The 20,732-nt window shown below is 33.5% G+C and overlaps 1 protein-coding gene across 5 annotated transcripts; it reads left to right on the plus strand.

Moving 5' to 3' along the window:
* The first annotated feature begins 1,996 nt into the window (after positions 1 to 1,996).
* On the plus strand, positions 1,997 to 13,130 carry LOC117925268 (AUGMIN subunit 8). Of its 5 annotated transcripts, none has more exons than XM_034844233.1 (7): positions 2,000 to 2,288; positions 3,829 to 5,351; positions 5,848 to 5,967; positions 9,311 to 9,427; positions 9,512 to 9,601; positions 11,586 to 11,693; positions 12,687 to 13,130. In XM_034844233.1, exons 2-7 carry the CDS (start codon positions 3,954 to 3,956, stop codon positions 12,780 to 12,782), a joined length of 1,929 nt encoding a protein of 642 aa, XP_034700124.1. In that variant the 5' UTR covers positions 2,000 to 2,288; positions 3,829 to 3,953; the 3' UTR covers positions 12,783 to 13,130. The 5 variants fall into 5 exon arrangements, with proteins under 5 accessions (XP_034700128.1, XP_034700124.1, XP_034700126.1 ...); XM_034844235.1 differs by lacking the exon at positions 2,000 to 2,288 and adding an exon at positions 3,248 to 3,719; XM_034844234.1 differs by lacking the exon at positions 2,000 to 2,288 and adding an exon at positions 3,248 to 3,678.
* The last annotated feature ends 7,602 nt before the right edge of the window (positions 13,131 to 20,732 follow it).

The raw sequence follows: 20,732 nt of genomic DNA on the forward strand, positions 1-20,732 counted from the left end.
ATTTATTTTGACTAAGGCAGGCAGCTTTATAGTTATGTTTTGTTTGGTGGGATGTACCTGTTTTTCTTAATTATATCAATTTTGAAAAAGCCCAACATCTGATGAATATATTGGAAGGTAGGCATTTATTGACGTTGTTGCATTTTCCATATATCCTTTAATGAGAAAAATAAAATAAAATAAAAGGAAAATAACATTGCATGGTTAAATTAGTTTAAAGTATAATTTTATTTTTCTTCTTTCGTATTATATAAATAATTTAAAGAAATAATTGATTTTATTTGTTCAAGCAAAGTTTGGGATAATATGCTAGAGTCTGGTGACTCAAATTGTTTTTGGTCTCGGGAAAGTTCGTTATGTTATATTTGTGGTGAAACTAAATTATGAGATTTTTTAGGAGTCTATGATACCTACTATGTTAACTACTCTCGCATATATATATTTATGGTTATGATAATTATGCTTCTATTGTAAATCATCCACAACTCTTCCTTCTTATACCAATTTTTTGTCCCATGATTTTTCCTATTTAGGGTTTTTTACATCAATCTGTGTATTTTTATTATGTTTTTATTATTGTCTATTTTCGTGGTTTCGTAACATAATAAAATATTTAAATACTTTTCATAAAATACCATATTATATTGTAAATTAAAAACACACACACAAATATGATAATATGTTATAATTGGGAAATAATTAAATCTTATATTTAAATAAATTATTTGAATTTTGAAATCAATCTTCTTATATATAATTGTCAAAAGACATGTCATAATTAGAAAATAAGTAAATCCTAAATTTAAATAAATTATTTTCCTATCCATAATTTTCCCTTGAAGCAAAATTTTATTTTTTTTTACAAGTGTTCCAACATTCATTAAACTCAGTTGTAAGTTTAAGGTAATTAATAAGGTAAATCCAAGAAAGAATGAGGTCAAAAGTTGGTAGGAGGGAAATCTCACACCAATAAATTGATCTTAATCGCATGCAATTAATTTTGGAGGGATCTAAATGAGTTGATGATGGCCAACTGCCACATGAAAAGGATTTATTACACTTCCACTCCTTTCTACTAATTTCACTTTGGAATTTTTCTACGTCCGAGAGTACTTACACAACTTGAAAGGAGTGGGGATTGAAATCATAATGAATTAAAATTGCACAAACGCCAGATCCAGATTCAATGGTGATTAAAGCCTTTTAATGTTGCAGATGGCAGGCCTAGTTATGGCAATATTTCAGTTTTTTTAAGTTCTAAATGATTATTTAATGAATTGTGGTAATTATCACTAATCACTAATCACTAATTAAGATTACATATTTCATATTATCATTTTCATGGATTTTTTTATTATGTTTGGTTTTCGAAAAAAAATTATAACAAAAGAAAAAGTGAGAAAAATAAATTATTTTTATATGTTTTTTAAAATCTATTTTATTTATTTATTTTTATGTTATATATAGATAAAATAATTTAAAAACATATAATTTTTTTTAATAATTTTAATTATATTTGATTTTATTTTTTATATTTTTACGATAAAATCAGATAAGAGAAAATTATTTTTTTTCTTAATACTTTTAGGGAATTAAACGGGACTTTTGGATTTTGGGAATTCTTGTATTTTTTTTTATAATTAAATATTTATAATTTAAAATATTTAAGTGAAAATATAAAAGAATCCCCACTACAAAATTGAGATAGTTTTGATTAAATTAAAAAATTGTGAATTTAAAATAATAAAATCAAATCATTTAAATTACTAAATAATCGTAAATAAATATTTTGTTGAAAAGTATTCGTTACTATTTTGTGAATGAAAAAAATAAATAATAAAATTAATAACTTAAGAAAAGAGCGTATAGGATAAATTAGTGATTTAGTAGTAAGAAAGTGATAAGAATGTCTTAGCGTAAAAATAATGTCTACTTAGCAAGTTACTTAAGTAGGTGGCGCGAAAACAACGTCCTCCTTAATCCCGTTTCCCAACGTCTCTCCCAACCCTTTTATTTTATTTTATTTTATTTTATTTTTTCCATTTTCTCTATCACATCGCCTCCAACATTCAGTTACGCTCTCTCGCCGGAAAACATGGCTTTCCGACCAGCGTCTCCGGCGATCTCCACTCCCTGATCCACCTCCATCTCAGATTCCTATTCCTGTTTGCCGTTGTTCTTTAAAGCTTTAATTTGGAGAGAATTGTTCACTCTGGCGGTTGATTTGTGCGGTGATTCCAGTGTTTGAATTCTGAGATTGAGGGTTTTTTCGTGCATCGTTTTTAAAGGTGAGATCCTTCGATACGAGTATCATTTCGGATTGTTAGGGTTTTTGATGGTTGTATTGGCGATAAATTTGAAAAGAAAATTATCGGTTTGTTTTTTCGTTTTTCTTTGCTCGAATTTTTTTGAGATTCAGTGAACTGCTTCGATCCCTCACTCTGTGTATCATTGTATTAAGCAGAACAAAAAAAAAAAAAAAAGGACGAAGATTGAAAAAACTTTGTTTTTATTGCCTTCTTTGTTCTATGCGTTCCTAAAATTTCAAATTGCGATTGATTTGATTTTATATATTTTGTTTTTTCTTTCTCCGGTTTTTTATTTTTATTTTTTTTAAAAAATTGGTTACCAATGAATATCAGAAGTTTATTCGGGATTCAACGAATTGCCTCGATATATCTCTAGAACTATTTTTTTCTCTCTAAGCTCTCTCGACCTGTGTGGCTTCGTAATTCGTATTGAGATTTCATGAGCACTGTTCATGTCCTGCAACTCGGAGACAAAAACCTGCCACATACGGAACATTATTGGTGAAGATACCAGTGAAAAATCCATCAAAATTTAGCTTTTTTGTCTCTAGACCTGTTGAATTTTCTTGATTATCGTTCCTGAATCTTGAAAAAAACTTGAAGCAGGTCAAAACATAGGGATTACTTTAACTAAAACCCTGATTGAAATTATTTGTTTATTAATAATTTTTTTTTCCTGTAACTGTAAATTTATGGGGATGGACAATGATCTCCTTTGCACGTGGACCTCCATGTCTCTTCCCATAAACCTGCAATCTCAAATCTTCTGTTAATCAAAAAGTTAAAAATTATATACATGCAAACAAATCTTGGAATTTACATTTTTGCTTTTTTTAAATACCATTTTGTCTCTGAAAAACAGTTGACATATAACCGCAAACATATCTTGTGAAATTGGAGACGGAGAGGGAGAGAGTTATTGTAATGTTGGTTTCACTTTCATTGAATTGAATTTTCATGAGAAGAAGTTGGGGAAGTAGAGGAAGAAGAAACAGGGTAGGGATGTGAAATGCACCCAAATACAACCCACCCGACCATGGCACTCCCGTGAGAAGGACAACAAAAAAGAGGGGTCCAAAAGGGCAAAAAAGAATGCTTCCCCTTATCCTACGCACCCATTTCCTCCCTTATCGTACACCCACCTCCCAGTCCACTTCCCCTAGTCTCCTCAATTTCTGAGGGGACCCTACACTGCAATTTGCTGGTAACCACCCTCTAGTGATGACCGTTATTGCGCGTTCTAGTCCTGACCGGATTTTTCTGTAACGCACACCACCAGATGCATCCCCACTCTCTAGCCTCTTTACCATGGCGTGATCTGCTTGGATTTGGGCATTCGTTGATGAAAAATCAATACCCATTTACATTGGTGTGTTTTAATTCTCAAATTCATTCCCAAATCAGATCTGGGTGTGTCTGTAAAGATGTATTCTTTTCAATTTTCTTTTTTTCTTTTGCAGGTTATTCTTTGCTTTTCTTATCTGTAGTATCTTACTTTTGGTTTGTGCATTTGTGGCAGATTTGTAGCAGAGAAAAGGATCTTCTTTTTGAGCCATTGGTGCCTTCCCATTACATGTGGGATATGTGAAAGCCTGGCAATGAGTTTTGTTAGATGAAAAAAACTATCAATGTGGTCTAATTTGAATGGTGTGGATGGATGTATGTGAAGCAGAGAAAGCATTACAGAAGCACACAGCAGTGGAGACCTCAAGACGGCCATTGGTTCCGGCTGAAAAGTGCAATGGCGTCACCCGCCGGCCAAAAACGAAAGAAGTTAGTTCTCGGTATAAATCACCTACTCCTCCATCCACACCCTCTGGTCCTAGGCGGTGCGGTTCTCCAAACCTCACAAGAACAGTCCCTGTACCCCCCCAATTGGTGTCAAAGAGAGCCCAATCTGCTGACAGGAAGCGCCCCCCTACACCACCTTCACCTCCCAGTCCATCCACACCTGCCCGAGATTTAACCACAGACATGCATTTCTCATCCAGAAGAATGATGAGTGGCCGGTTGCAGGAGAGTTTATGGCCTTCCACAATGCGGAGTCTTAGTGTTTCTTTTCAGTCAGATGCCTTTTCCCTTCCCATTGGTAAACGAGAAAAACCACCACCGGTTACTCATGCTGCTTATGACCGAACTTTGAAGCCATCTTCAAATGTAGCACATAAGCCCGTCGAAACGCCTGCAGGTTCACGAAAGCCTACTCCAGAGAGGAAGAGGAGTCCTCTTAAGGGGAAAAATGGGTCTGATCAATCAGAGAATTCAAAACCAGTTGAAGGTTTACATGCTCGCTTGATAGATCAGCACCGATGGCCTAGTAGAACAGGTGGAAAGGCATCTTCCAATTCTCTATCTAAAAGCATGGATCTGAGTGATAAAACCATTAAAACACTACCATATTCGGGAATTGGGGTTTCTATGCTAAGAAGAATGCCCATGTCTGATGGTGTAAATAAACCTTTAACAAGGTCTGCTAGTGATGCGGTGAGACAATTATTATCATTTGATGAAAGTGGAAGAGCAGGTTCTGAGGCAAATTCCATTGATGATAATCCACTGCGGGTGCCTGGACAAAACAAGCTTGTTTCTTTGAGTTCTTCTGACAGAACGGCAGCAACAAGTCTTGCAGTGAGATCTCAGTCTTTGCCTATCCCTGGATCACGTCCTGCATCACCAAATAAGACCTCGGCATTATCATCCTCCATTTCTAGAGGTATGGTCAGTCCATCTCGGACAAGGCCATCTACCCCTACAAGGCCATCTACTCCTACAAGGCCATCTACCCCTACTAGGTCATCTACCCCTACTTCATCTAGAAGCATCACCAGTCCATCTCGAATAAGGCCATCCAGTCCTTCTCGTCAATCCAACAGTTCAACTTCTGTTCTCAGTTTTATTGCGGATTTTAGAAAAGGAAAGAAGGGTGCTAACCACATTGAAGATGCTCATCAGCTACGGCTACTATACAATAGGAATTTGCAATGGCGATATGCTAATGCCAGGGCAGAAGATGCACTCTATATTCAGAAAGACACGGCAGAGGTGGGAGTTCTGATCTCTATGGCACTACGAAGCTTCCTTATGTTGGTTAAGCATCTTAGGTGTCGGACTTATCATATAATGCAGTTTCCTGATGCTTTGTTTCCTGTTATTGGGGCACCAACAGTGAATATCATGTTTTTGTGCATGAATTAGTTCCTACATATGGGAAGTTACCTTAATGACTTACTGTTGAATGAGCAAATTTCTGGTTAAAATGGAGTCTTTCCCTTCTTGCGATTATTAGACCCTTGCCTTGCAATCCATGATGAACATTGTGTCTTCTATGGTGCAATATAGGAATGTTGTAATCATTTTTCTATTGTTCTTAATTATGTCTCTACTTATTTGAAACCTTGAAGTTAAAATGTGGTTCTCCCTCCTTGTATTTTTTGATGCTGTACTCTGTCTTTAGTTGTTAAGCATTGAAATTGGCATAAGGTTTCCTGGTATTAGGTGCTCCTTTCCACTAACTGTGGTATGCTTTAATTTGACACAGAAAACTCTATACTATGTATGGAGCACTACTCTAGAGATGTGGGTTTCGGTAATAGCAAAAAGGATCAAACTCCAACAACTGAGGCTTGAGCTGAAGCTGAACTCAATTTTGAATAATCAAGTAATTCCTCTCTTCTTGGTCACATGATTCTTTTATTATAACATCTGGCTGTTGGCATTAATCAACTGGGAAGTATCTAATGTAGAAGATCCTATTAGGGTCTTTGTACATCTATATGATAGGTGAAAATGATATAGGTTATGTTTGAATGCGTGAAAAGACAATAAAACATGAAGGGGGCTGAGAAAGAACTAAGAACCCTTATTAGCTTATCAAATTTGGATCTGAAAGTAAAATATGTGTTATATGTTACCTGTTTAGTCTACATTTATATGCTTATATGAGCAGGCTGTTGTTGCTCGTTTTTCTGGTTGGTCTGTTAGTCTTGATCAGATAGCAGAATATGGACTAGGTTATGTCATTTGGGAGCCCTCTGTTTCTTTGTTTCTTTGATCCTTAGGGTGTTTTCTTTGGTTCGGGTAGTGGATTGTTGTTTTTTTCATTTCCCCTGCTTTTTGGCTCTCTTTGTATATTCTGTGTGTACCTGGTGTGCCTTTTCTTTGTGCTTTTAATATATTTGCTTATTTACCTATCAAAAAAAAATAAAAAATTATATGCTTATATAAGTTTTTATAATATTATTGAGAAAACTAAAGTCAATAGTCAAGATTGATGTTTGGAAGGAGTCTCAGGACCTGTGTTGGATTTTTAGGATTTTTAAAAGGTTTTAAGGATATATATATATATATATATATATATATATATATTCTAATCAAGTTTAAGTTACTAGAATATTTAGTAGTTGAAAAATATCTTTGATGTTCATTTTGAGGGGAAGTAATCTGATCAGCCATCCTTTTTGTTCTCTTCAGATGTGCCTCCATAAAATCTATACTATCTTTAAGTCAGGACCTAAATTGCTTCTTTTTGGTGTCTCACCTATAAAATACTGAAATTGACTTTATGATACCTTCTAACTAAAGCTAAAATTGGCCAAAATAGTATTGTGGATAGTCCAAGTTGTTTGAATTCATATACGAAAGCAACTGAAATTGAGTTTTCCACAAAATGGTAATGATAACTGAAGGCCTGAAGTGAGAGAAGGGCAAGGATCATAGACTTAAAGGATGGATAATATACAAAAAGGAGGAGCAAATGCATCATGTGTATCAATATCTATGGTTTGAATTGAATGAAAAGATTATTGAACAATTAGTACAAGTCTGCTTTTTGATAGAGTGCTGCCACATTCTAAAATGAATATTCCCTTGAGACAATTACAATCATGTTCAGTAATTGAGATTTTTGTGAGGTTGTAAGCAAGATACCATATATGACGAAGTCATCCCGATTTATATTGTAAGGGATACCAGAACTGCAATATGAAATGTTCCATTTGAAATTTGTTTAAGCCTGAATAACAATGTCCTGGTTATATGGAAAGTCACAGATGGGCTGATAGTGAATCACCTGAGCATGACAATGCATCAAGTATCTCGCTCAAGCTTCTGTATGGTTCTTTTAGGATAGCAGGGCTTCTGAGACTTTCCTTTAAGTGAATGATGAATGATATTAGTTAGGGGATCGTTTAATATACAAAACCTCCTATTTTAGGGAATGCCAACTTCAGAAGACAGTTGCATGATTCCCACTTGGAAGTATTTGAAATAACTCTTTTGTTGGACATGGTCACAATTACAATTTGTTTGACCCTGAACCTGTGCTAGACAAATTCCCCCCTTTGACACTCGAACCTTTCCTTTTAATGAAATGATTCACCATTTAATCGAGAGAAACAAATGCATCCCATTCAAAAATTTACCATAAGAAGCTTGAACCTTTTAAAGAACCTATTTCCACATCTGCTTAGTCAGTGGAAGCCCCAGTTATGTTATTTTCCTCTGGGAAAAATGGGTATTATGGTGAGTGATATTGGGAATGCATGATGGCTATCAAACATAGGTTTTAAATTTTTTTTTAGCAGCAGTAATTATGATTGAAGTTTCATTTTTGTGTCCAAGGGCTTTGCAGTTTAGGATTTTAGAAGAAAAATTAGTTGTAAAGATAGTTTTAGAAATCTTTGAAGGCTTATGCCTCAAGGTTTGACACAAATTATCTTGAGGTACAGCATCAAGTCTTAAGCAGCCTGACTCATGCAACGAGGTGGGAGGCTCTCATCTGGCTTTCTTCTCACACCTTAAGACTCATCCTTGTTTATATATATAACACATAATATAATCTGATTTTAATTGGCATTTGAATATAGGTTTCTTGATCCCTTTTTTCTTTGAAATTCAGAAACTTTTAAGGTTAGTAATATATTGTAAAAAATAAGCTTGATAGGAGGTAAAAGATGGAAAAGAAAAAAAAACAGACTTGCAGAATTCCAACGCTTCTTGTAGTATTAAAATGGTATGAATATGAAACAATAGTGAAGGATATCAGGATATTGAAGAAAATAAAGCCTACCTTGTACATGAGATTTGACCAAAAGCTCACATGGATCATAAATCACAGATATACACATGGGGAAATAAACAGATAGAAAGACTCAAACCTGAGACCTCTAGTTAACTAAGAGCTCTGACATCATGTTAAATTACCAATTTGACACAAAAGTTTAAGCTGGTAGGTAATAGGCTGACTAACAATATTCATACTGCTGAAACTAGTTGTTATCTCATTAGAAATTAGATCCATTAGCTTGCCTCCTGTGTTATGAGGTTTGATTATGTGTGGCTGATTTAATGTCTAAGTCATGCAGAAAATTGATCTCCCTTCAGCTTCTTGAATCTCTGCGATGTTAGAGCCTTGAAGTTGATCCAGTCAAAACTGCATTGTGCGCTTACAAAAATAAAAATAAAATAAAAATTTGTAAGTTTGTTTCTCAGGCCACCATGCAATCAAATGTGCAAGTCATAATAAGGTGCAATTCCTAGGTGAAATGAGAGTGTGCTGTATGAAACCACTCTTCATCAGAAAATTAGAACCTATTCCAGGCATCTGATAGAACATAAAGATGAAGAAATCCATTGCCAGGGATTATTATTATTATTATTACTTTTTTTATAAGTAGGGATTATTCTTATTATTGCACAATGCAAAAACAGATTTGCATGATGACCAAGCCTGCAATAATAACCATGGAAAAGTGTTCTATGAAAATGAATATTATTTTTTTTGACATTTCTTGCTTAATGTGCAATATTTCAAATTGGTGTTTGATCTTGATTTTTCAAGTGCAGTGCCATGAGAAGTAGTATTAAATACATAAATGCAGTTCTGTTTTTCATTTTAACTTTCTTCTTGTGATTGATTTAGGCTCCAATTTTCTCTTTTAAGATGTTAGTTTCTTGGTGCTTCCTTTTTCTAAAATGCTTGCATGTAACAATAACTAATTCAGATGGCCTACCTTGATGACTGGGCATTGATTGAAAGAGATCATTCTAATTCCTTATCTGGGGCAATTGAAGATTTAGAAGCAAGCACTCTCCGTTTGCCAGTTACTGGAGGTGCAAGGGTATGCAGATTTGTAAAAATTTACTAAAATTGTTTTCTATGAAGAGAAACACTATGAACCATTACTAGATTTGTACTTTTGCAGGCAGATATCGAAACTGTGAAGCTTGCAATCTGCTCAGCTGTTGATGTGATGCAGGCAATGGGATCCTCCATATGTGCTTTACTCTCAAGGGTGAGATTTATGTTTTTTGTGCTTTTGTTCTGATTGTGGTCTTCACATATCTAATGTTAATTTAGCTTTCTTGTGGTTCTCTTTTGACTTCAGTATACCTTTTTGTTTGACTCTTATGTGGCATATGCAATGCGTGTGATAATGCATTCATGTCCTAGATGTTTTTGGAAATTCATTAAGGTTACCTGCGTATTTATGTAGCCAAAAGTTTAAACCCCATCCATATAGGACTCTGCCCTGTTAGGGATATGGTATGTCTTTGCACTCACAGAGGGAGAGAGGGAGGGAGATAGGGATGAATACATGTTTTTGTTATGTTACATTTTTGCTATATTTTAAACCCTTGATGCAAATGTGTTATTACCGTGATAATGAGTCCAGACTAAAGGTGAATGGCTTTAGAGGATATGAGTCTTAAACAATATACTTTGTTCCTGTCTTGTAAAGGCTCACCTCAAGGCTAAGCCTCAAGGAGTAAGTCTAACATGCCTTTCAGAATGATGCAGCATGCAGTCCATGCTGCAGCTGCAGCATTAGACTCCTTGCCTTATTTTTCAAATGCTTCCTGTTTATGCATTGGGATAGAATGACCTATTAACTTCTTGATTTCTGTCTGCTTTAAATTTAATTTAGAAGTCCTCTCACTCATACTATCTTTCTTGTTAGCCTTTTCATAATCCACACAGTTGACTATTTTATTTTTCTGAAAATATATAATCATGAAGAATGTTATTGGAAATTTAGTCACAGTTTTATCCTGTTTAGGACTTTTAACTATGACAAGCATCTAATGTTGCCACTAAAAATGACCAGTTATATACTGCTCTGGAGTAGAATTTGCTCTTGCACATCGAAGAAATCTAACAAGGCGTCATTTTTTTCTTTACTATAAGAGAAAGGGTTTAATGGGTTGGCAACTGAAATACTAATTCAAAATTTCAAATTATCAATAAATTTGAAATAACATCAAATAGTTAACCTCTCAAAGTGAAGAACAAGAAGGTCCTTGCTTTCTCTCAAAATAAGCTATCAGGTTTATACTTTGGTGATGACATCATCCAAATAGCCAGTGGCGTCAACGATATGGTTTTCTGGTTTTCTAACTTTCTTATGCTTAGTCCAAGATTTTTGTCCCTTATTTCAATTAATTATTAAGAGGAGGTTAGGGAGTGAAGTTAAGAAATGAGAACAAGAAAGAACACCTATGCTGTATATAGTGTCTCATCTTTCATGTTACCAGGAACAAGATCAAAGGAGGTTGTGGCAGCAAGGTGACCAGGGTTGATATTTTAATCACACCTGATAAACATGCATCCTAAAAATTTGCAAATATTATAATGGAGGATATAACCTTACATAAATCTTGATGACATTGAAAGATTTTTGCAACCAGGCCAGTTAGTGGGGATTTAAGTCTTGGTGGAGTTGAGTTGTAGAACAGGAAATAGAGAAAGCTTTGATAATATATATATTAACTTATTCCCTGGAATTTGAAACTAGAAATGCTATTCTTTTCCTACTGTACCACCAGTTTTGAACAAATGGAAGATAAATAAATGGTAATTGCCAATATACATTTGCAACTTCTGCAACAAAGATGAATGTTGATCTCATTTTTGCGCTCTTTTTTATTTTTTATTTTTTGTAAGAATTTTTGGTTGGGCTTACAAGGTTTTAATGAGGCTGGGGGAGTCATGTATATGATTTTATAAGATACTCATTTTCTTGCATGTTTCTCTTATTAATTTTGAATTTTCTCATGCCTCCACTAAAATAAAAAGGTTCCTGTCATAGTTTGAGCCGCTAGACCTGTGCTGTTCCAGTTCTTACACTTACAAATACTAACATGCATTTTGTCAACTGGTAATACTTGCACATCCAGTGCTTGTATATGTTGGCATTTTTGTGAAAGTTAAATGGTGAAATTGTGGTCATTAAAAGTTATCATGAATGCTGACCTGGTTTTGATCATTCTCAATCACAGGTGGAGGAAATGAACTGTCTGGTTTCTGAACTTGCTGATGTAGCAGCACAGGAGAGAGCAAAACTTGATGAGTGTGAAGCTCTATTGGCTTCAACAGCAGCTATGCAGGTGAGAACAACAATAAATAGTTGTAAACTTTTATGCATAAAGAGGTAAAAATAAAAATTAAAAAAAATTAAAAAAAAAAAGAAAAGAAAAGAGAAAGAAACAGTTCTGTAAGTTTTCCGCCAATAATATCTTGCATTGTATGTGTTTTGCTGATAAGTGGGGAAAAACTGGGAAGGTATTGCTATGGCCTTATGCTTTCATCATTGTCTCTTTATATTTGAAGCATAATGCCTTCATTTGATTAATAATTTTAAAGTGAACGATGTCATTAGGCACTGGATAGACAATTTGAGTGCTTTCTAACTGTTCCACCTCTGCTGCTATTTTCTATAGAGCATGAGTTGTTTCAATTACTGACAACTGCAGGGTCCAAACTTAAGTCACGTCCTTCCATCAAAATTTGCCTATCCAAGCCAGATGAATCTCATTCCTTCCTATTTGAGCTTCATATCCTATTGTCAAGCTCGTCGTCCTTATAGATTAAGAAAGGTTGAAAGGATAAGTCCTGCTCAATGCTACCCAAGTCTACCTCACCATTCACTGGTACTTCAGATTCATCTAATGTCTGTCAGTGTTCAAAATGTTTATTTTTACTACAATGGATATGACACAGTTTCTATACATGTGTCTGATGTGATGACTTCTAGTATGCCAACCCTAACTGGGTCAAAGGTCTTGTAGTTGCCAAATTTTAGTCACTTCATTACTCTCTCATCATGTGTCCAGTATTCCTTGCTTGCAAAGCTTTGAATTCCTGTAAGGCCAATGCAGGAGTCTTCTGTGTTGAATGGTCTGCTTTGGTTCATGTTGGCTTGCACCTTCCTCTCTCCAGCAAATTGCTTTGTGCTTACTTATCTTGTTGTGCATAAAATAGAATAACATAGAATAGAATCTTGCTATTATTGTGATTTATTTTTATTTATTTTTTATTTTGTTTTCTTTTACATATCTCTAACATCATGTATGTTTAAATTCCCTCTTTGGCTTAAGCAGGTAGAAGAATACAGCCTTAGGACCCATCTCACTCAATTGAAACAAACCTTGGAGGAGGGCGAACACAGAATCTTGGCAATGAGAATGCCTCCATGACCTTGCAACCCATCCGGACGCTAAGCTAACCGTTTCCTTCTTTGCCTCTTCGACAGAGACAAATATGACACTGCCGACACTGCCTGCCCGGGTCTCAATGATTGTAAATTTGATTTGATTTTATTTCTTCCTTTTTTTCTCAACTGTGGTGGGAATTTTATCATATTTCATTCCATTTTTTCCTTTGTTTCTTGGGCAAATAGAGCTTTTGGCTCCATCATTTTCTACGTGTAATTTTATATCATATCACTTAAATTAAAAGAAAATTGAAAGGAAGCAAAAGATTGAAATTCAATATAGAATCAAACTTGTATGGGTGGAAACACCAGTCATGTCTTATAGACTAAATGTATCTTCATTAATACTCCCTCCTTCCCTCCCTATCCCTTTCCTCTCTCTTGATGCCAGTTTCTTTCATGTTTGTTTTCAAGCTGCTTTTGATTTTCAATGCCAAAGATTGGTGGGAAGTTCATAGCTTACATCATATATTTAAGCTCTGCTTTGTTGTTTAATCAAGCACTTTGAGCCATCATAGCCAATTATGCTTAACGGCCCTCAATCTACAAAATTGGGTCAGAGTCCACTTATGTTGCATATTTTCTTTTATTGTCACTTGATGCATGCCAACCAATCAACCACTTATTGTCATAATGTAGATATGGACAAGCACAAACCCAGGATATATCTTGTTTTTTCAACTTAGAAAGTATGTTAGGGCGTGTTTGGAAAAATTTTTGAATTTTGATTTTATTTACAAAAGAATTGATTTTTTTTTTTTTTACAAATTTTATTCATGAAAATATTTTCAATCCAATTTTATTCCTATTAAAAATTCTTTAAGATCTTTATTTATAAAAAATACTTTTAATCTCATTCTTATTAAGAAAATATATTTTTACTTAAAAATCAATTTTTGGGATGATTTTATTAAAATTAAATTTTTGGATAATTTTATTTAGAAATCAATTTTTTTTTTTTACAATTTTATTAAACAGATGAATTTTTAGACATTTTTTATTAATACAATTTTTTGATTTTTTTATTAAAACCAATTTTCCAGATTCCTCTAAAAACATTTTTCGAACTTTCTATTAAGAATTTTTTTTATTTATTTAAAAGAATATTTTCTGAATAACATGATTATTAGACTATTTTATTAAAAAAAAATATTTCTAAACCTTTTATTAAAAAAAATGCTAAAACAAATTTTCTGGATTATTTTATCTAAAGAAATTTTTTTGAAAGAATATTTTCTGAAAAACATGATTATTGGACTATTTTATTAAAAAAAATATTTCTAAACTTTTTATTAAAACAAAATTTCTAGATTATTTTACCTAAAGAAATTTTTTTTGAAACTTATTTTTATTAAAAGAAATTTCTTGGTCCCTTTTTCAAAACATTTTTTTGGGACATGTTTTATTTAAAAAATATTTTTGGATAACTTAATTTATTAAAAATCAAAATTTTGGACAATTTATTTAAAAAGGGATGATTTAGTTTATTAAAAGCATTTCTGGGCAGGTTTATTAAATAAATAAACAACATAAATATATGCACAACCAAAATAACAATAAATAAAATAAAATAAGGTTCAACAAATATAAACAGACATGCAAATATTAACATGAACAAAAAAAACTTAAAATGAATTAATTTATGTATGAACAAAAAACCTTAACAAATAAAAATATTTATATGAACATAATATAAAATTCTAAACAAACATTTATGGATATAGAAACTATGAATAAAAAAAACTATAAATGAATAATATACGAACAAAATATGTACAAAACTGAAAAGAAAATGTGTACCAAAATAAATTTACAACAAACTTAATATTATTTTATCTAGGGTTTCATGCCTTATTTTTCGCTTTCCTGAGCCTCCTTTTCTTTCATGAAATTTAGTAATCACAAATTTATGCTAAGTCAAAAGAGTAAAAGAAAAAAAAAAAAAAAAACTCATGCATAATAGAAAATAAAACTCAAGTCCAATAATATATAAGACCAAAATCTAAAAAATAAATCAAGCACAACTTTAAATAAGAAAACCTTTGATTTAACCTACCCAAATTGTGAAATTCAACAATCCAAAGCCCAATAATCAATAAACCCAACAACAAGCCTAATCAAATAAATCCAATGAAATATCCAATGATCCAAGCTCAAAATAATAATCAATAAACTCCATAAAACGTAAACCAACAAACCCAAATCATGAATATGAATCCATAACAAGATCCAAAGAACATCCAAATTAAAAATCAATACAATAGGCTCATAGGAATAAGAAAAATAAGCTCAAAGTCTAAATTATTTCTAATAGTTGCCTAAATCAATGTCCAATATGCCCAAAATGAAATATAGAACAACTCACATTTCAAACTTAAAACAAATTCTAGAATCAAAACCAAAATAGAAAATGTACAAGCCTAAGTCTAACACCCATGAACACAAATTAATAAATCAATGAATGAAAACTCAAACCAAAAACCCATAAACAAAATCCAATTACACAAGCATAAGCTTGATAACAAGAACAACTACAATAGATATAAAATAAATAAATAAGTAAAGAATAAAAATCAAAGACAAGCTTACCACATTTCTTGAATGCAATCTAGAATAAGGGAAATTGTGACAGCTGTTGGTGTGGTAGTGGAGGTGAAGGGAAAGACAAAAGAAAAGAGAAAAATGGTAAGATGAGAGAAAGAATGACAAAGTGAAGAAAAAAATGGAGAATGATAAAGAGGCGAGATGAGGAGGGGTAGTCACCGGCAGCGACTGGCCAATAGTGATAGTGGTGGTGGTGGCAAGTATGGGTATGGTGAGAGAAGAAAGAAAAAAAAAAAAAAAAAAGGAAGAAGAGAAAGGAAATTAGAGAAGAAGACAAGAAGACAAAGGAAAGCAAGTTCCATTTCTTTTTTGTTGTAGAGTTTTACGTGTATTCAACTTGGATATAATCTCATGCTCCTAAAGAGAGAATCGAATCGACTGGACATAGTCACTACCTCGATCATATCGAAGTGTTTTGATATGTTTACATAATTGGTTTTCTTATTCCACCTTAAATTCAATGAATTTATCCAAAGCATTAGCTTTCCTATGCATGAGGTAAATATATCCAAACCTAGAGCAATCATATATAAAAGTGATGAAGTACTCATACACTTCATATGCATGGACATTAAAAGGTCCACACTTGTATGCAATAACTCCAAAAATTTCTTGGCTCTATACCTTTAGCAATGAAAGGTGCAAAAGCTTGGTGACCTGATTTCTTTTTTTGGCCCAACCTAAAATCTTTGTGGTGCAATATATATGGTGAAAAAAAAAAATCATGGATTTCTTTTATGTTTTATTTATTTTTCTCTCTCTCATATATATATATATATGAGATGGTGCATAGGTTTTCAGGGATTTATACTATACCTGCTTGATACTCTCCCATTTTATACCAATTTTTGACCTAGTGGATTATTTTTCTCCTCTGCTCATGATTTTTCCCGTCTAGGGTTTTCCACATAAATCTATGTGTGTTCTTATTTTTCTTGTTGCCTATTCTTGTTTTTCCATAACAAAACGGTATCAAAGTGAGGTTTGATTAGTGAGAGGTTTGATCTTCTCGATAATGGAAACAATAACATACAATATTCCACTTTTGCATTGCAACACCAAATTTTCGCTATGGCAGGTTAAGATGCGGGTTGTGCTTACGCAGATGGATTTGAATGATGCACTGTTAGGGTTTGATAAGATATCCTCGTCGTGGACACAAGAGGAAAAACAATGTAAGGATTGAAATACGCTATCTCAAATTCATCTTCATCTATCAAATCAAATTCTATAGGATGACCTAAAGGAGAAAACCACCGCTGCATTATGGTTAAAGTTGGGGCAATTGTGCATGATGAAAAGTCTAACTAGTAAGTTGCATTTGAAGTAGTGATTGTATTCTCACCATATGACAGAAGGTATGTCTTTAGAAGATCACTTAACTGTCTTTAAGGAAATTGTTTATGATTTAGAGACCATGAAGGTTAAGTACAATAAAGAAGATTTAGGGTTGATTTTATTGTGTTCGTTGTCCTCTTCATATGCGACTTTCAGAGATACTATTTTGTATAGTTGTGACACTCTTACTCTAGAAGAAGTTTTTTATGCTTTATTTTCTAAGGAGAAAATGAAACAGCTTGTGGTTGGATTTGAGGCTCAAGTAGAGGGCCTTGTCATTCAAGGGAGGACACATGAAAGAAATTCTCGTGGTGATGTGAGGAGCAGATCGAAATCCAGTAATAAAGATAAAACATATAGGTACTGTAAGAAAAATGGGCACATTAAATCTGAATGCTATAATTACAGAATAAGAATAAGAGAGCTGTTGCAAATCAAAAGGGAAAACAACCAGAAAAATCCAGTGAAACCAATGTTACGGAAGACGAGTATAGTGATGGAGAACTTTTTTTTTTTTTTTCCTAATGGCGACTCCAAACCTTGCGAGGATTGGATTCTTAATTCAGGTTGCACGTTTCATATGTGTCCTAATTGGGACTGGTTGTCAACATATGAAATAGTGTCCAAAGATGTTGTGTTGATGGGAAATAATGCATCTTGTAAGATAGTTGATATTGGAACGGTCAAAATCAAAATGTTTGATGAGGTTATCAGGACACTTGGTGATGTGAGACATGTTCCACATCTAAAGAAGAACCTTATCTCGTTGAGTACTCTTGATTAAAAAAGGTACAAGTACACTGATGAAGGTAGAGTCTTGAAGGTTAGCAAAGATGTTCTTGTTGTGATGAAAGGGCATAAAAAGATTTGCTAAATTATATACCTTATAGGGATCCACAATTACAAGAGTTGTTGTTACTCCTTCCTTATCAAATGGTGATGTTACTAGACTTTGGTAAATGCATCTTAGGCATATGAGTGAGAATAAGATGATTGAATTGAGTAGAAGAGGACTTCTTAATGGTCAGAGTATTAGTAAATTGAAGCTCTATGAGCATTTCGTTTTTAGGAAGCAGATGAGAGTCAAATTTACAAAAAGCATTCACAACACAAAGGGGACACTCGATTATATAAATTCTGATCTCTAAGGACCATATAAGGTGCTTCTAAGAGATATGCTAATTATATGTTGACTATCATTGATGATTTTTCCAGAAAAGTTTAGGTGTTCTTCTTGAAGCAAAAGAGTGATGTGCTAGCTACATTCAAGGAGTAGAAGATTATGATTGAGAGACAGACACGAAAGCAGGTAAAACGTCTTCGTACTGATAATGGCTTGGAGTTTTGTTCTTATGAGTTTAATGTTCTATGTAAGTTAAAAGGAATGGTGAGACATCATATAGTTCGTCATACTCCATAGCAAAACAATGTGGTAGAGCGAATGAATAGGACTTTGATGAAGAAAGTACGTTGTATGCTCTCCTATGTTGGTTTACCTAAGTCTTTTTGGGTTGAAGCTGCCTTTACAACTTGTTTCCTGATTAATCGCTCTCTTTCAACTACTATTAACAAAAGAAGTCCACAAAAGGTATGGTTTGGTACTCCTACTAGTTACTCTGATTGAATATATTTGGATGTCCTTCCTATGCTCATGTTGATAATGGAAAACTAGAACCTAGATCTATAAAGTATGTCCTCCTTAGCTATAATTATGGTGTTAAAGGATATAAGCTATGATGTCCAAAAACCAAAAAAGTCATAGTCAATAAAGATGTTATTTTTTTATGAAACTGTTATACTTCATGACTCATCTTTTAGAGATTCTTGTGATAAAGAGCAACAAAAATCAAGCACATGGGTGGAGTTAGGATCTATACCAAAGTCTACATCTCAGTCTAGTTCAGAGATGAAGAGCGGTGTTGTTGTTCCCTCACCACCACCGGCACCACCACAATATTCTATTGCTAAAGTCAGGCCTAGAAGAGATATTAATCCTCCGTAGAGACATGCTGAGGCTGATTTGGTTGCTTATGCCTTAAATGTGGCCAAAGGTATTGATTCCAGTGCAAAACCTTCTACTTACTTAGAGACAATTAATTGTAATGACTTTAGCAAATGGATGATCCCTATGCAGGAGGAGATGGAGTCACTTCATAAGAATGACACATGGGACTTAATGAGACTACCTAAAGGTAAAAAGGTTGTTCGTTGCAAATTGGTGTTCAATAGGAAAGAAAGAATACCAGGAGTTAAAGAAGCCAAGTATAAGGCAAGATTAGTTGCAAAGGGCTACAATCAGATTCCAAGTATAGACTTCATTGATGTGTTTTCTCCAATTGTAAAGCATAGTTCGATTCAAGCTTTGCTTGGTATTATGACCATGCATGATTTTGAGCTTGAGCAATTAGATGTGAAGACAACATTATTACATGGAGAACTTGAAGAGGACATCTACATGTAGTAGCTTAAGGGTTTTATAGTTTCAGGAAATGAAGACTATGTGTGTTTGCTGAAAAAGTCTCTCTATGGCCTGAACTAGTCACCTAGACAATGGTATAAGAGGTTTGACTCATTCATGACCACTTATGATTTTAAAAGAAGCAATTATGACAGTTGTGTCTACTTTAAAAGGAGTGATGATGGGTTGTATATCTACTCTTATATGTTGATGATTTGTTAATAGCAGCCAAAGATAAGGAAGAGATAAGAAAGGTAAAAGTCCAACTCAATAAAGAGCTTGAGACGAAAGACTTAGGAGCGACAAAGAAGGTACTTGGAATGGAGATTCTGAAATACAGAAAGGTAGGTAAATTATACCTAAATAAAAAATGGTACATTGAGAAAGTTCTTCACAGGTTCAATATGTAGAATGCCAAACCTGTTAGCACTCCATTAGCAGCTTATTTTAGACTTTCATTTGCTTTATCTCCACAATCAGATGATGACATTGATTATATGTCACGAGTTCCATATTCTAGTGTAGTGGGGTCTCTCATGTATGCTATGGTTTGTTTACGTCCAAATTTATCATATGCACTCAATGCAGGCAGTAGATACATGGCAAATCCTGGTAAAGAACTTTGGCTATTGTTGTGGCCAAAGTTAGCACCCATGATAAACTTGTTGATATGATGACAAAGATATTCCCTGTAGCCAAGTTTGAGCATTGCTTGGACTTGGTTAGTATTCACTGTTGAATTACCCTTTGGGGTTTGTGGAAGAAGTGAAGAGTTTTTTTTTTGTTGAAGATTGGAGTTTGTTTTTTCCATTCCTTACATTGGAATTCGCGTCAAGGTGGAGATGTTAGAGTTTGGTGACTCGATTTCCTTTTTTGGTCTAACCTAAAATCTTCGCGGTGCGATATATATGGTGAAAAAATAATTATGGATTTCCTTCTTACTTTATTTATTTTTCTCTTCCATATATATATGCGATGGTGTATAGGTTTTCAGGGATTTATATTGCAACCGCTTGATACTTCTCCTTTGCCTGTGGTTTTTCCCGTCTAGGGTTTTCCACATAAATATATGTGTGCTCTTATTTTTCTTGTTGTCTATTCTCATTTTTTCATAACAAAAGGCCTCTTGCTCATTTTACCTTCTATATAAGATTCGCATATTGGAAGATTTTTAGAATCAAAGAGTATAATGTTTCAGATTTAACTAGTTTTTGGATCTTATTTAGAGTAATATAACCTAAAGATAAGTGCCAGAAATATGTTTGATTAGTATTAGATTCTTTTTTTTTTTCTAGTGAGATATGATTATTCTTATTACTTAACAATATTGATAATGGAGTTACAAGATAAAAGTTATTAACTAAAGATCCTAAGTATATAAATGAATCATTTTTTTTAATAACAACTTGTTTATTGAAAAATATTGAATAATTCAATTTACATATACTAGAAACCAAAATTAAATTCTTTTTAGATTCAAAAAAATGTGTATGAACGTGTTTTGGATAAGGGGTTTGAATGATGTCTTCTCTT

The sequence above is a fragment of the Vitis riparia genome, chromosome 11 (genome assembly GCF_004353265.1).
Source record: "Vitis riparia cultivar Riparia Gloire de Montpellier isolate 1030 chromosome 11, EGFV_Vit.rip_1.0, whole genome shotgun sequence".
Taxonomy (NCBI): domain Eukaryota; kingdom Viridiplantae; phylum Streptophyta; class Magnoliopsida; order Vitales; family Vitaceae; genus Vitis; species Vitis riparia.

Coding starts and splice junctions, on each gene's coding strand:
- LOC117925268 (XM_034844233.1), top strand. CDS start 3,954: ATGGTGTGGATGGATGTATGTGAAGCAGAGAAAGCATTACAGAAGCAC. Junction 5,352..5,847: donor TTCAGAAAGACACGGCAGAG/GTGGGAGTTCTG, acceptor AATTTGACACAG/AAAACTCTATACTATGTATG. Junction 9,602..11,585: donor TATGTGCTTTACTCTCAAGG/GTGAGATTTATG, acceptor TCTCAATCACAG/GTGGAGGAAATGAACTGTCT.